At 29.1% G+C, this 14,939-nt stretch overlaps 1 protein-coding gene across 3 annotated transcripts; it reads right to left on the bottom strand.

The window, feature by feature from the left end:
* Window positions 1–5,759: 5,759 nt before the first annotated feature.
* GH3-1 (jasmonoyl--L-amino acid synthetase JAR6) lies at window positions 5,760–9,477 on the bottom strand. Of its 3 annotated transcripts, none has more exons than XM_010328572.4 (5): window positions 9,220–9,477; window positions 8,285–8,580; window positions 8,019–8,120; window positions 6,865–7,652; window positions 5,760–6,532 (listed from the first exon to the last, which is right to left on the bottom strand). In XM_010328572.4, the coding sequence occupies exons 2-5, from the start codon at window positions 8,578–8,580 to the stop codon at window positions 5,994–5,996; spliced, it is 1,725 nt and encodes a 574-aa protein (XP_010326874.2). In that variant the 5' UTR covers window positions 9,220–9,477; the 3' UTR covers window positions 5,760–5,993. The 3 variants fall into 3 exon arrangements, with proteins under 3 accessions (XP_010326874.2, XP_010326876.2, XP_004231204.3); XM_010328574.4 differs by having other exon boundaries at window positions 9,134–9,445; XM_004231156.5 differs by lacking the exon at window positions 9,220–9,477 and adding an exon at window positions 8,771–9,139.
* Window positions 9,478–14,939: the final 5,462 nt, after the last annotated feature.

Here is a 14,939-nt window from a genome sequence, read left to right as displayed (position 1 = left end):
AATATTGTCCTCCTTATTTATTGTGTAAACATATGAATTGCGTTCACTCTAAAAAGATGCTAGAACTTCCTGCATCTAATATATTCACAAGTAAGTAGCAATTGCACAACCAATAAAATGACCTACTAAAACATGTACTAAGAACACCTAAAATTTTATCATAATTTGATGGATGCCTTTAAACTTACGTAGACAATATGCTCTATCATCCGTTCATGTTCCTAATCAAACCTCTAATAGGGTCATCAAATTCAAAGTAGTCATACCTTACAAAGATACTTTTTGCAGCGATCTTTTTGAAGCAGCTCACATAATTTTTTTATAACCATCTCATCGAACGTCAAAAGCAATTTCTCCTCATAATTTAACATCACTTGAAGTCAATCTTCCAGTAATATATTTGTAATAGTTGGAAAGATATGTGGTGATGAAATTACAAATCAAAATGAAATTCTTACAATGAAAATACATGTAATAAACAATGATAAGAAATATATAAATACATAAACATAATCCTTAGGTTACATGAAATAAAATTGAAATGAAAAAATGCTTATATATAGCACATGTATGAAATGATAACTTGAATTGTCAAAATAATTGAAAGATCGTGGAAGCAGACGTTTTGGAAAAGTAAATAGTACAATTAGTGAGGATAGCCGTTTTGGAAAAATAAGAATTTATGGGTTCAGTTACAATTTATTTAATAATATAATTTATGTAGAAATAATTAGTAAAAAATAAAAAAAAAATAGGAAAAAAGGAAAATTGAAATGCTGGTTTTTTAGCTATGCCACATCAGCTGGCCAATGTTTCTGCTTTATATATATATATATATATATAGATTATATCAGTTATAAAACAATCGTGTGTATATATATATATATGTATATATATATAATTTCATCAAGTATGTGCTTCTTTTTTGCTCGTTCTACCTGACTTTTTCTATGAAAGCTACCCAAAATTATCATCTAGAGTAAATTTTACCCATATGATCATTGATTGATTAATGGTTGAATGCATAAAATATAAATCATGACTTTCATAATTATTTTGATTTGTTGTTTTTAAATTGAATTTTTTTTAAAGATAATATTTATATTTCTATGAGATAATATTTTTTTTAAATTTTATTTTGTACTATTATATTGAATATATTGTCATTGTTAATCTAATCATGTAAAAATTAATGAGTCCGTAAAAATTTGAAGTCAACCTGTCTTGAAAGTCCACTAATCAACCTATTGTGGTATAAAATTAGTTGGCAAAACAATATTATGATTAGAAAAATTGTGTTAAGGAGAAGCATCAGTTTGTTAATACATGTTATAATCTATTAGGATTTGTTTTGGCTGTCATTCTCAATGTTTGGTTGAGAATTTCTTAACTTTTAAAAAAGCATCAATTAGTTGGCTTTTGACTTTAAAAGTAGTATGTTTGTTTTCGTTTGCTTTTACTAAGTCATACATTTTTTAAAATAAATTTTTATCTTAAATTGTTACCATTTACATATCAATAAAAGATAATAATTTTTTTTATATTTTATCCTCAATATTAAATACTTATTTTTCAAGACATATTTTAATATGGAATAATTTGATAAAATACCTATATCACTAATTAATTTCTTAATAAATCATATCGTGATAAGTAAAAATAAAGAGATGCATAAAGTGATAAGAAAAGGCAATTAATTGTTGGTAAAATGGGAAGGGAATTCCCAGGCCATCCGTATGGGCCGGACTACAACCTATGCGTTTACAACATCAAAAATAAGACGATGAAACCTACTTTAGCCCATTAAGCCATTGTTGGAAATTTGGAATTAAAGTCAGACCGTCAATTTATTACTCCATCCGTCCATTATTGTTTGTTATGATTTCTATTTTTAAAAGCTAAACTATAAGAGTTTTGACTAGATGTATTTTTTCATGATACTTTTCATATGGATTCGTCTCCTCTCCGTTTCTCTTCTCTCTATTTCCCCCAAGTTCCAATTTGGATTAATGACACATGTCATAGGTTAAAATAAATGGTTAAAATTTAATTTTTCAAAGTAAACCTCTAACCATGATTTAGTTAATAAGTATATTATATATCAAGTATCAAAATTATTATAATCTCACAATCTCAGCAACATATTATTTTGTCCATATTATTTATATAAAAAAGTTTTCTTCCTATTATTTTTTTACGTAGGATTTTTTTTTTCCGATAAGGGCAACATGAACATACATTTCCGAACGATTTCTTTTTTATGGTTAAGCAATATATGAACAAACAAACATTAAGCATGAGTCTAACGTTGTCTAAAAGGATAGTTATTCAAAATCTCTTATGCACGATTTTTCTAAAAATAGAAGGGGAAAAAATCTAAATGATGACCTAAATATAAAGGAACATTTGATCAAAATCATACCACTTTTTGATGTACCTTAGAATATTAAAAAGAATATATATATTTTGATGTACTCTCCATTTTAATATGCTTTTTTGATTTTTTGACACAAAATTTAAGAAAATACAAAAACTTTTTGAATCTTATATGATACTCTCTTAAATATTCTATGTGAAAATTTAAAATTTAAAATTATTTTTTAATAAAGAAGAAACATTCTTTTTGAAACCAGCGTATTAATAATGTGCATAAATATTTGGGCATGCATAACCTTAGGTTTGAAAACATGTGATCCTCTTAACAGAAAAGAAGTTGAGAAAAATGCCTTCTTTGTGAACTGAGTCAAAAGACAGACTTCATGCAGTTTATGGCAACAAAAATGTTGATATGCACTTGTAGAGGACAAGCAAGATTTTGAAATAAACTATCTAGCACGTTATTTGTATCGATTATAAGTGTTCGAGAAGCTCTCAGTTGGGTTGAAGAGTGGTTTGCTAATGCATAGTCATATGATAATTGAGACAAATATTGATCAGCTAGTTCATCAAGATCTTAAAAGAAACATTTTTTAAGGAGTAATTCTTATTTGGATTCTCTTGTTTATTATCGTAAGACATTAATTAATGAAAGGGGTTTTAACTATAGGGTTTACTTCTCTAGTTTTAGAAAATAAACGAAAATAAAGTTGTTCATGCTTTAAATTAACTAGGGCAACTATTTCTATATATATCTAATTTGATGGAATGGCGGTTAAATTTACATATTATCACACTATATTTTATTTTTGATGTAACATAATTTTTTAGAAGGAAACTTTCAAAGGGGGGGGGGGGGGGGGAGAATTTTAGGGTTTAGAATTACGATTAAAATCGATGTAAATTTAATTCAGAATACTTAGGTGATAACTTTTTATTTTGGATTAATTTTAGAAGCCTGGCTCTGATTTAGTTTCGTGACATTAATCTCCTTTTTAATTTACAAATCACATTACATTCTGTATTTGTAGTTATTTATATTAATTTTCGATATATTTTCCAAGTTAGAATTAGGTTGGAAAGTTTAATATGAAGCTTATGGTGGTAGTAATTAGATGGAAGAAATGTAGAAAAAAAGAGATTAATCATATATTAAGCATTAAGCATAAAGCATATACCCATAGAGGGTAGTGATAATTTAGATAAAATTTGTCTCCTCTTGATTTAAAATTTTATTTTCGAGCAAGTATAAGAAAATACTATAAACGTTCTATCATTTAATAGACTTATACGATTCAAATTCAAATTCAGCATAATTTAATCAAAAACGATTATAGAATCAAATAGATCTACCATTTCATGAGACTAACACGACTCAAATCCAAATTCATCATGATCTAACAAAACGATTAGAGAATCAAATGACTACAAAGACACCAGATACGACTTACACGACTCAAATCCAAATTCATCATGATCTAATCAAACGATTAGGAAACTAAATGACTACAGAGACACCAAATAGAAAACGGAAATACCAAAAACCAAGAAAAGCCCTAAGCATAACCTATTTCAATTATGCTTTATACACTTGAGCATCTTCCAAGACATAATCCTAGAGGAAATCTTAGCAATAACACTCAATTTCAACTTCTTTTTTCTTCCTCCATCAACAATCTTCTTTTGTTTCTTTGAAGCATCAATAACCTCTTGATTAACTCTTGATGATGAAGCATTAGCAGATTGAACATTTCCTCTTATAGATCTATTGTGATATGGAAAACTCATGAATTTTTTTTCAATCAAAGAGTATATTGAAACCACTTCATGAGAATCATATAATGGGCTACCACAATCCCATGTATTCTTTTTTTCTTCCTCACCACCTATTTCTTCAATTTCTCCTGTTTTTTTCTTCATGGCAACACTTGCCATGCTCATTATATTGATAATTTTATGATATTTGTGTGACAAAAAAGGTCATTTATATAGGGAAGTCTATTGGCTGGATTTGATTAAAAGTCAATACTTGTCTTAACTTGGAGATTACATACCTAAATTTGATCAAATACTATGCTTTATATTGTTATTAGTAGGATACTAGTCTTTTAATAGTAAGTTAAGTATGTACATTTTAATTAATTATGTTGTAATGAATGTTTACTCTCTTCCAAAATAGTAGTCACATTGTCAAAACAGTCAAACTTTTTGACTAACTTTCAACCCTCAGTTAGATTACATTAAATATTTTTAAATAAAAATTTAAATATATAAAAATTATTATAAAAATTATATTAAAATATTATAAATTTTAAATTTTTTATATTAATTTTTTTTAACTAAACAAATATTGTTCCTTAGATTGTACGCGTGTAAGAATATCAAGACCAGACTTGGAAAATAGAGAGATTGGCCTTCATGGAGGAGTCAATTTCATAAACAATATACCTCTAAAAGTGTCAGTCAAAGTTTATAGTCAACAAGAAATAAAAAACAGAATGAATACAATATTACTATGATTAAAATGAAAAGATTATCTATTACTATTATTATCATATTTATTTTAATTAATCGAAATATGACCAATAGAATAAAAATTTTAATAGTCAACCATTTGAATTATTAAAATTTTCCTTAGTTCACTTCTTTCACATTTTTTTTTTCATTTGCGGGTTGATCTGAATTCTAAAATATTAACTATTTACTTTATTATATTTCACCTTTTTACCTTCTTAGGATTCTAATCTTTGTTTGTGCTATTTGTTTAAGTTTATTATCATTAGAGTCACATTTCTTTGCTCCATATATAATATATCGAATATTATTTATTTATTTTATTTCATTATAATGCTTAAGTTGTTTGAATCATAAAAAAATAAAAAAATATCATATAAATTGAGACAGCTACTAATTAATGTTAAAAGAATAAAATTAAAATGCATATTGCATGTAGTGTGAGACATCATTTGAAGAGGCTCCTACAAATTGAGTCACTTCCCTCAATTGGTTAGACACTTCACATCTCCACTTCAAATTGCAGACAACTTAAACCAAATAAGGATCACATTATTATTAATAAAAGAACCACTTTCCTGTCCCCTTATAATTATCTGTTATTCCTTTTGTCCAACCAAGACATCTTCTGTTTCATGCTCCCTAGGACACTTTTAATATCGGGAACGCTAGGCCCTGTAGTGCGCGATTGAAATTTAGTCTGAGCTTCCCTGAATAAGCTATTGGATGGAGTGTTATTGCAAATGATGGAGAATATCCTTTGAAGTAGGTTAGTCAAGATTAAAGTTGAAATCACAAATTGAAACTGGAAGAGACTATCTTATTTGTATGTCCAATGCATCATGAATGAACATACAAAAATAACATTATGAGTACAAACTTCACATAATATATATATTTAAATACAAAATTTAGTAAACTTTGAACAACTTACTTCTTTTTTCATTCCTAATATAACTGTGTATACATTTCTTTGTTAGTATCTTTTGGAATGATCACACAAATAGCTATGAAAGATCCAAATTAAAGAGCAATGCATCCACTTCTTCAAACAACTTTTCAATTTTGTACAATTATTAATGATACATCCAAGTTCAACATCATTAGTAGGCAGTACTAAAATAGCTCTTGACAACATCATAACATAGTATCTGTAGCAGTCTGCTGTTGTTTTGACCAACACATCTTGGAGTCTTGAACTGGCTAACAGCACCTCCTAAGCCTACAAAATGATCTAATATCTTATGAAATGTCCCCTTCTTCACAACTCTAAGCTCAAGTGCTCCAATTACATTGACCTTCCGAGACCCCACGTACCCTGCATCTACAAACGATTTGTCCAAACAATTGCAGCATTCTTGCAATGTTTCATCACTTGCTTCACCACTGAGTTCCCAGAAAACCACGTAGTTTCCTGGATCAGTTGCAACATTCGCGTGGCTAGTGAAATCAACTACCTCTAGTTTTTCGTCTACTAAGAGCCTGGCTGCTGCTTCTACAGCTAGCTGTAAGTCTTTCTCAGTGCTCTTGTCAATGTTTATGCTTAGTATAAGATTGCTACGACAAATAAACTGGAGTTCTGGTGTGGCATTGTGGAATCCTTTTATTTTCACAACATCACCGAGCCTGTAACGATACAACCCTGCATATTACATGTACAAACTTGTTCAAATTTTGGCCATTACTTGAAAAATCAAGAATCTAAAGCCATTAAAAGTACTCCAGGACTATTAACTATTAAATTTTTTTGGCAAGTTGAACATTTTATTCACAACTCACAAGCACCATCATGTACAAAAATATAATGGTTAATGTCCCTTCTCACCTACTGATATAAATTCCAATAATGCATATGGTACTCCCACATGAACCAATAATACATAATATATTCATGATGAAAAATCATGTTTGCAACATAAATTCATATAGAAGTCACTGACACAATAATAATAATTTTGGTTAAGTAAATTGTACCTGCAAAGTTGGTGACAACAATTTCATACTCTTCACCTAGTTTAACTTCAGCAAGACCCACTGGTGTAGGCTCAAGGCCATCTAAGTTTACCCTGAGAGGAATGAATTCGAAATAACCGATATTAGGAAGCACTGCATAAGTAACTAGCTCAGGAGGTAACTTGGGATTGACATTTGCACCAATCCATCCTTCAGAAGAACCATAATCTGCACTCAGTAGTGGTAGCTCCCCTGCATAATGCCTCAGTTTCTTGAGGTAAGGTTCCATGGACCCTGTCATGATTCCGTATATGTACCTTGCGCTTGGGAAGAGCACGGGAATCAAACCGTACCAATTGCTTAATCCAGAACACTTATTATAAATGGAATCAGCCTGTTCTGGATCAGGCTTCAGTAATTTCATAATTGCTGATCTCATGGAAGGGACCGTGACTCGGCTAGAGATGACTCCCTCTCTTATGTCTGCAACAAGTTCTTCCCAGACTTGTTCGAAAGTTCTAAAAGCATGGACAATGCTGTGGGCAAATGTAGAGGAGACAACTTGCACTTCGTCACGAAAAATAAGCCCACACAAGAGATGGCAGTACAAAGATTGGTGGAAATCAGGACCAAATATAACTTCATCAGGGCTACAACATGGGGTTTGCATTGCCCTCATTGTCTTCTTGAAATGTGCGTTACGATATACATTGGTAGTTGCAGTTCCAGCTGCCAAACCTCCCTTTGTCTTGAACTGCTTGCTGCTGTAAATGAACTGCAATGCCTTCCCATTCTCAATTGGGAATTCTCTGCAAAAATGACAATAATTGAAAATAAGAATAGCTATAAACATAACTCAATTTATTACCAATACTAACTATACTAATAGAAGAAAATAGTATGGGACTACCAATAAAAGAAAACTGTGACATTTAGTACTCCAGATGAAATGAACCTATTAGGTGAAAACCAAAATTAATTCACTTTCAAGAAGATGTTAAGTATTGTGGCTTGAAGGTAAAAAACAAGAATAATGAAAATTTATTTTCTTGAATCAGCCCCACTTATTCAGATAGTACAAAGGAACATATATGGAAAAAGACAACACATATGACAAAAATGACATTGAAATTTGCTAAGCATTATTTTAAGATAATCCACCAAAACTCCATTACCTATTCCTAAAAGCAAAAGAAGTTTTATATATCTGCATAGTGGATTCCATCAATTCATCATTGAAAGGTACAAACTTTGGCCTTCCCTGAGTAGTACCTGAACTGCAACCAAAAAAAAAATTCCATTAAACTTTCCAAGAAAATCTTTATACAAAATATACCAAGAATCCTTTTTTTCTGGATAGTAGGCCGCTGTTTCAAATAAACCCTCGACTTAATTATAACGCACACTTATTTCATAAATAAAAAAGGAAAAAGAGGTGTACCTTAATGAGATTGTTGTAATGGGTTTTCCAGTGAGAACAGGGGAAAGATCCCCATCAGCAATTCTTTGAATATAAGGCTCTAAATCTTTGTGAGTGACAAGAGGAACACAACTCTTGAAAATCTCAGGATCAGTTCTTCCATTTAAACCCCATTGCTGTAGATACACAGTGCTTCCATTTTCTTCTAGTATCTTCCTAAGAGTTTCTTCTTGAACTTTCCCAGCTTCTTTGGTCAAAGCTTCAAATTCCTCAATCACTTCTTCTGGATCAAATTTCATCTCTATCTTCTCCAACATCTGAAGTCATATAAAGTATAACAAAAATTAAGCTACTTTTTAATCAATTAGTACATGCTTAAGACTTATCAAGAAGATTAGTAACTTGGAGTAAATTAAAAGATGTCAGAGAAAAAGGGGTATTTTATAGAACAAAAATAAGTTCAAAGTTGAAGAGGATTGGTAAGTATGTAAAGGAGAAAGTTCATACACTGGTCCACTTGGTCAGCTCTTAGAACTTAGTCAAAAAAGAAACACCCAAAGCAAAAAAAAAAAAAGATTTTCTAGCTATAGATTTGATGCTCTGATCAAAGTTCCATGGAATCTTGAAATAGCTACAAAAACAACAAGATTCAAAATGAATTATAAACATTTTGGGTACAGCAGATAATAACCCTTTCACTCCAATACTCCATTAAAAAAAGAAGAATGGACCACGAGAATCACACCAACTCCAAAAAGTTGTTTCATTTTTTCAAGTCCTCAAAATATAAAGATAAAAAGCAAAAGTTATTCGGATAGTAGTTATCAAGATTCAAGAAACAAAAAAGGAAAAAAGAAAACAAATTTTTACCTTCCAAGAACTCAAATTCGAACAAAATAAGACTCTACCTTCGCAGACGAAAAAAAAGCAAATACAATATGGGGATTTTCAAATACCTGTAATATGGAGAGTGGCTAGAATGGGAAAAAAAGGCAACTCAAAATCAGTGTAATTGTCTATTGGTTAAGGTATTATCATCAATCACTATATAACAATACTTTATAAAAGTAGTACTATTAAACACTAATGTAATTTTCTTTTTCTCTCTCTAGAAATAATGATGCATAGGATAAGAGAGACAAATGACTTTTCTGTGAAATTTCTTTGGAATAGGGAAAATATATATAGAATAGGGAAGTATACGTACCATAAAATGATCGTTTGGTACGATAGGATAAGCCGAATATGAAATTATTTTATTAAATTTTTTAATGAAATAAATTTATCTAAAAAAATTACTTTAAAATTTTTTTTAAAAATAATTTAATCCGAAAAAAAAAAACGAACTTCTATAAGAATTTGGTGGTATTATAGATCTATACCCTGTTTTTTGGTCTTTCCTTTTAAATAAAGTGGGTCCTAAATACCAAGTTGAGATAGAAATTACAAATTAGACAAAGGTTTTGTGTTTTTTCCCCGTGGATGAATAAAAGTTTAAAATTTTGGATTTTTTATAAAATTAATTTAAATTTGATAAATTCTTTTTTGTTCATAAGCCCAATATTATGGTGCATACGTAAGACTCTTGTCTTATTTGAGTAGAATCACAAGAGTTTTGAGAGTATAGAAAAGTGAGAAGGTGTAGATTTTCGCGCAAGCCATAATAGAAATTCAAATTCGTGATTTTCGCTTCGTTTCTTGTTCGATTGAGCTGATTTTTGGACAACATGTTCATTTCAGCTTAATCTTTGATTTAGAAGTGAGAGAGGGTGTTTTGGAGTCCTCTAGCTCTAGATTTTAGCTTGTGAAAAGTAGCTGCGATTTACATATTTTAGCTCCTTATGTTTCTCTAGTTTTTGGTGCTCTCTTATAGTTGTGTTGCTTATTGATTTGACACTTTAATTTGTTGGTGACCATTTTGGATGGTACTTTAGTAACTTTTGTTGATTATGGTGGAGCTTTAGTCATGTGACTTTTACTCTTCACACCGAAGAGGTTTTTTTCCACGTTAAATTTGATATTTCTTGTGTTGATTTATTTTTCTTGCTTGGTTGGTTTGTCTGCTATCCTAAACTATTTTATTCTTGCATTATTTTGTTTTCTCTTGATATAAATAGATAGAAAGTTTTGACTTAGATTTCTTCCATTATCGCTTTTGTCGTGCACATCTATTTTGTGCTCGCCTTTCCCAACAAGTTTTAAATCTTCCCTTATAAATCAAGTGGGTCCTAAATACCAAGTTAAGATCGAACATTACAAATTATACGCTGCAACATGTAAAATTTATTTATATTGAATGTAAATAATTTACATTCTATTTAAATTGGTAATAACAAGTGAGATTTTCAATTAATGTATATTTATATTTGTTTGGTAAGATATATAAAAATTGTGATGAATGAAATGTAATAATAATCCTGACATTAGTTATAAGTATATTGTCTTATACACTGTTTGATTTGCATAAAGTTAAGCATAAATAATAATAAGTGGATAAAGCACCTACTTGTCATCAACGTGTTTATTTATTTTTTTCTTAACTTTTCAAACTTTGTCTCCTACATAATCAAGAGCATAGTTATAGTAAAACAGGAGTTTGAACGAATTAGCTTTCTATAGCCTAAGCTTTGTGGTTTTAAATACAAGTTATGTCTGGATTAATTTTTTTGATATTATTTTTTATTAATTGTTTTGTTTATTGTATTAAAAATAATAACTATAGTATATTTCCTAAAAACAAGTGATTTGATTAAAATATCCTCTATTTTATCTTTCTATATATATATATATATATATATATATATATATATATATATATATATATATATATATATATATATATATTTGAAACCAAAGAGCACAAAATCAATTGCTAGGTTTTTTTTTTCCAAACTAAGCAAGAATATGAAAAGATTATGCTATTTACATGGGAATGTACTTGGTTACTATGAAAAGAGATAATTAAAGGTTTGAAGGATAATTTTGTTATTTAATAAGTTTATTCTTGATAAAACTATGATGAGATTTTATATTAATTTTTATAATTGGAAAACTTATTTCAATATTATTTATTAATTTTGAATAAGTTATTCTAAACTTTCTAACCAAAAATTAGATTATGCGTTACTAAATATTTATCCAAGACTATTAGTTTTTATATTTCACGCCAAACAACCCCCTTATAACTTTGGTGTTTTTTCCCCTCTCATCTTATGAACTTCATTCTCTTTTCAAAAGAAACATATTTTAAGTATAATTTATTTTTTCTTTGTTGAGTGAGTTTTTCATTTATATATATATATATATATATATATATATACAAATTTTCTTTTTCGTTTAAAGAAAAAACATAAAATTAACTATTCAAAATAGCACATTCTCTTTAAAACAAAAAGAAATTATTGTTTATTTACATTATATCACAAGCGCAATTCCAAAATTATATTTTCAAAAAAAAAGTTAGCTAGGGTTCGAAATTTTTTTTTTTAAGAATATAATTATATATTTAAGAAAAAAAAGAGATGATAATATTTTTCTTCGCGCTAAACACACTCTTAAAGGAAAAAAACAAGAGCCATTAGAAAAAGGAAAATGATCTGAAAAATATTTCAATTTTGACCGAAATTATTGTTACGATACCAAACTTTATGGAGGACCTTTTACTCCCTGAATTATTTAATAGCGTATTTTAAAGGTATATATGTGCACACGTGGATACATTACTGTTTATATTTACACAATATTTTTTATGTTCACGTGGGCACATATATATACCTTTAAAATACATTGTTAAATAGTGCAAGAGAGTAAAAGCTCCTTTCCCAAGATTAATATCGTTAAAACAATTTTTGATCTAAGTTTAGATATATTTCAATTTTTTTTCATTAAAAAATGATTGTAATATAGGAGTACTTATTTGTTTTTACATAGTAAGAAGGAATATATAATATGAATATATATTTATTAATTGATTTATTCATATTAAAAATATGGATAGAATAATTTATCCGTTTTCGCCCGATTCATATTCAATCCGTCCTATGCTACTGGACCACTCATTTGTCACTCCTACCTAATCGCATAAACCTCATATACTGACTCCATCTCTCATAGTACATAATAATTTGCTAAATACCTCTAAGAAATATATTTATTTTTGCACTTCAATTTTCTGTTTTGGAACTAATATAAAGGTGTCACGTTATAAGAATAAATTGCTCTTTAATTCTGGTTAATTTATGTGCCATACACCCTAGTTTAATTTTCTCATAATTCTCAATATTGAACAGGTCAATGATAACGACCTTTGTCACCTAAAAAAATATTGAATCTTTTTTTTTTTAGGGATGCATTCTGTTTGTTTAATTAACTAATTATATGATAAAGCAAAGCTACTTTTGATTTAATTGGCCTTAATTAGTTGCGCCACAGAGGACTGTAGACTCCTCGTGGATGATATAGGACATACAACTTTATAAAAACGGCTTAATAATTTAATTAGTACATAAATCATGAAATATTTTTTTTACTTTGTTATAATTAATTAATGACGCTAAATTATCTCTTATAGGGAAAAATCACTAAGGTTTATCTGAGTAATAAAACACGATAATCACCTAACTATTTTTTGTAAGGAAAAAGGCGTTCAATTTTGTTTAAATATCATAATAACGTTAATGACTATCTAAGTCATATTTCTTATATACTATTTAATATTTATTAATACAATACAAGCTGAAGTACATGATAATAATTTTAATTTTCGAAAATTTCTATCAATATCCTAAAATCCGCCCCCACTAGGGGCTTCATGTTATGAAGCATGTTACCTTCTATGCATGTGTATATCGAAGCACTTTTAGTAGTCTAAAAATATACTTTCGATCGAGACCTTTTATATCTTTTAATTATATCTACCTTCCAACATAATTTTAAAAGGTTTATGTATCCCCCGTAAAATTAAATAATTTCACATGATAGATTATTTTGGAGTGATCAATAAGACTAAAAAACCTCTCATTCTTGGTTAAATTCCAATGTGGAAGTTATACAATATTAAATTATGTAGCATGTGAATATGATCACTCATTAATTCCTCCCTTGAACATGAATTTAGAACCATATATATATATATATAAAGTGGAAGGTACTAGTCCACTTTCTAGTGTGAATATGGATAAAGGGTAGACTGAATCATAGCTACTAAAAATGAAGGAAAAGAAAAGGGTCACTCTTTTTTTACTTTCTTTTTCTTTGCACTTTAATTAATTAAAAGAATAAAAAAGTACTGTAATATTAATCTAGAAAGTTTTTAAAGATGATTCTAATTTCTATTCTATACTTTGACAGGATATTGTGTTCAGGTCATTGACTAAATTTAACTTGAATATTTGCACATGTGATGCATGATTTATGTTTTTTTAATTGTAAAACTAGATATGGAACTGTGCTTAAATATTTGAAGTTATTAATTAATATGTTTTCCCCCAAATTTCGACTAATGTGAATTTTTTTTTCGACTAATTTGAATTTCATTTCGTATTTGACTAAGTTAAGTAAATTAGTAAGTAGCTAGACGGATTTCATCGCATGCTGCATTGATTAGAATCTCCAAAGAAATTCAAAGATTAATCTAATTTATTATTGACGGTTGCTTGCCCAAGAGATGGCGATCGACATTATTTCAAAGCGTCATAAAGATGTGCATTAAAAAGCGTTCTAATTGTCAACTCAAATCATTTGAAACGGAATTGCTATTTTTTTCTTGTTATTAATGGAATGGTATTCTATGCTTTTGTCAAATAAAATGGAGAGAGCTGAAAGAGAGAAGGAAAAAGAACAAATTAAAGGATTGACAAGTCTAATGGGAATGAATGATTAACACGTTGACTGCCTTCGATAGATGAAAAAAACCCAATCGATCTAACCTAAACCCAGGGTGGACCCTAATCGAAAGGCGCTAGACGGACTAAGGACAAGCGAGATAATTAAAGAAAGCAACTAATTAATCATATGTGTAAAACGTTGCAGCGAGGAGATTGATGAATATATTAAAGAAGGTCTCTTTAACTGGTGAAAAACAGTGGGTGTCCACTAACGATGGTCATTCATGGATTGTCTCCGATAACGCAATTATAGGAGGAGACGATAGTTGGGCACTGAAACCACTCAGACCTGGAGAATGTATGACGCTGGGTCGACGGGGTGAACCAACGGATTGCTACTCTTTTTGAAGTATCGGACCTCTTTTTCGTTGCCTAAGTTACACATTTGGAATACCCCATAAGGGAATTTTCTTTCTACTCCCCCGATCTTCACTTTACGTCACACTGACTCCCCTTCAGTTATAAGGCGTGGAATTAGGGAATCCCTTTTAGATAATTTTCAAATAATATATATATTACTCTTATGTCCCAAGTTACTTGGCGTAGATAGAATTTTAAGAATAAATCAATTTTTTATATGTTTTCAAATATTTGAAGTTCTTATTATAGTGAATTTGCGATTTATAGTTTTTCGTCATATTCAAATTTTATATAGTACTTCTTTTGGCCCATTTTATGAGACACTAAAATTTTAAATAAGAATATTTTAAATCATTAATTACCATAATTTATAAAAAATTTGAAGTAATTTTTAAATATTCAAAATATAACCAAAAAAAATAATTAAAAAA

Source organism: Solanum lycopersicum, chromosome 1 (genome assembly GCF_036512215.1).
Source record: "Solanum lycopersicum chromosome 1, SLM_r2.1".
NCBI lineage: Eukaryota > Viridiplantae > Streptophyta > Magnoliopsida > Solanales > Solanaceae > Solanum > Solanum lycopersicum.
This window is presented reverse-complemented; position numbering and strand designations above follow the sequence as displayed.

Excerpts from the sequence above, each read along its gene's own strand:
- GH3-1 (XM_010328572.4), bottom strand. The coding sequence starts at position 8,580 with ATGTTGGAGAAGATAGAGATGAAATTTGATCCAGAAGAAGTGATTGAG. Across the intron at positions 8,121-8,284 it reads ATTACAACAATCTCATTAAG|TTCAGGTACTACTCAGGGAA; the intron begins GTACACCTCTTT and ends TTTTGGTTGCAG. Across the intron at positions 7,653-8,018 it reads TCTTTTGCTTTTAGGAATAG|AGAATTCCCAATTGAGAATG; the intron begins GTAATGGAGTTT and ends TCATTTTTGCAG.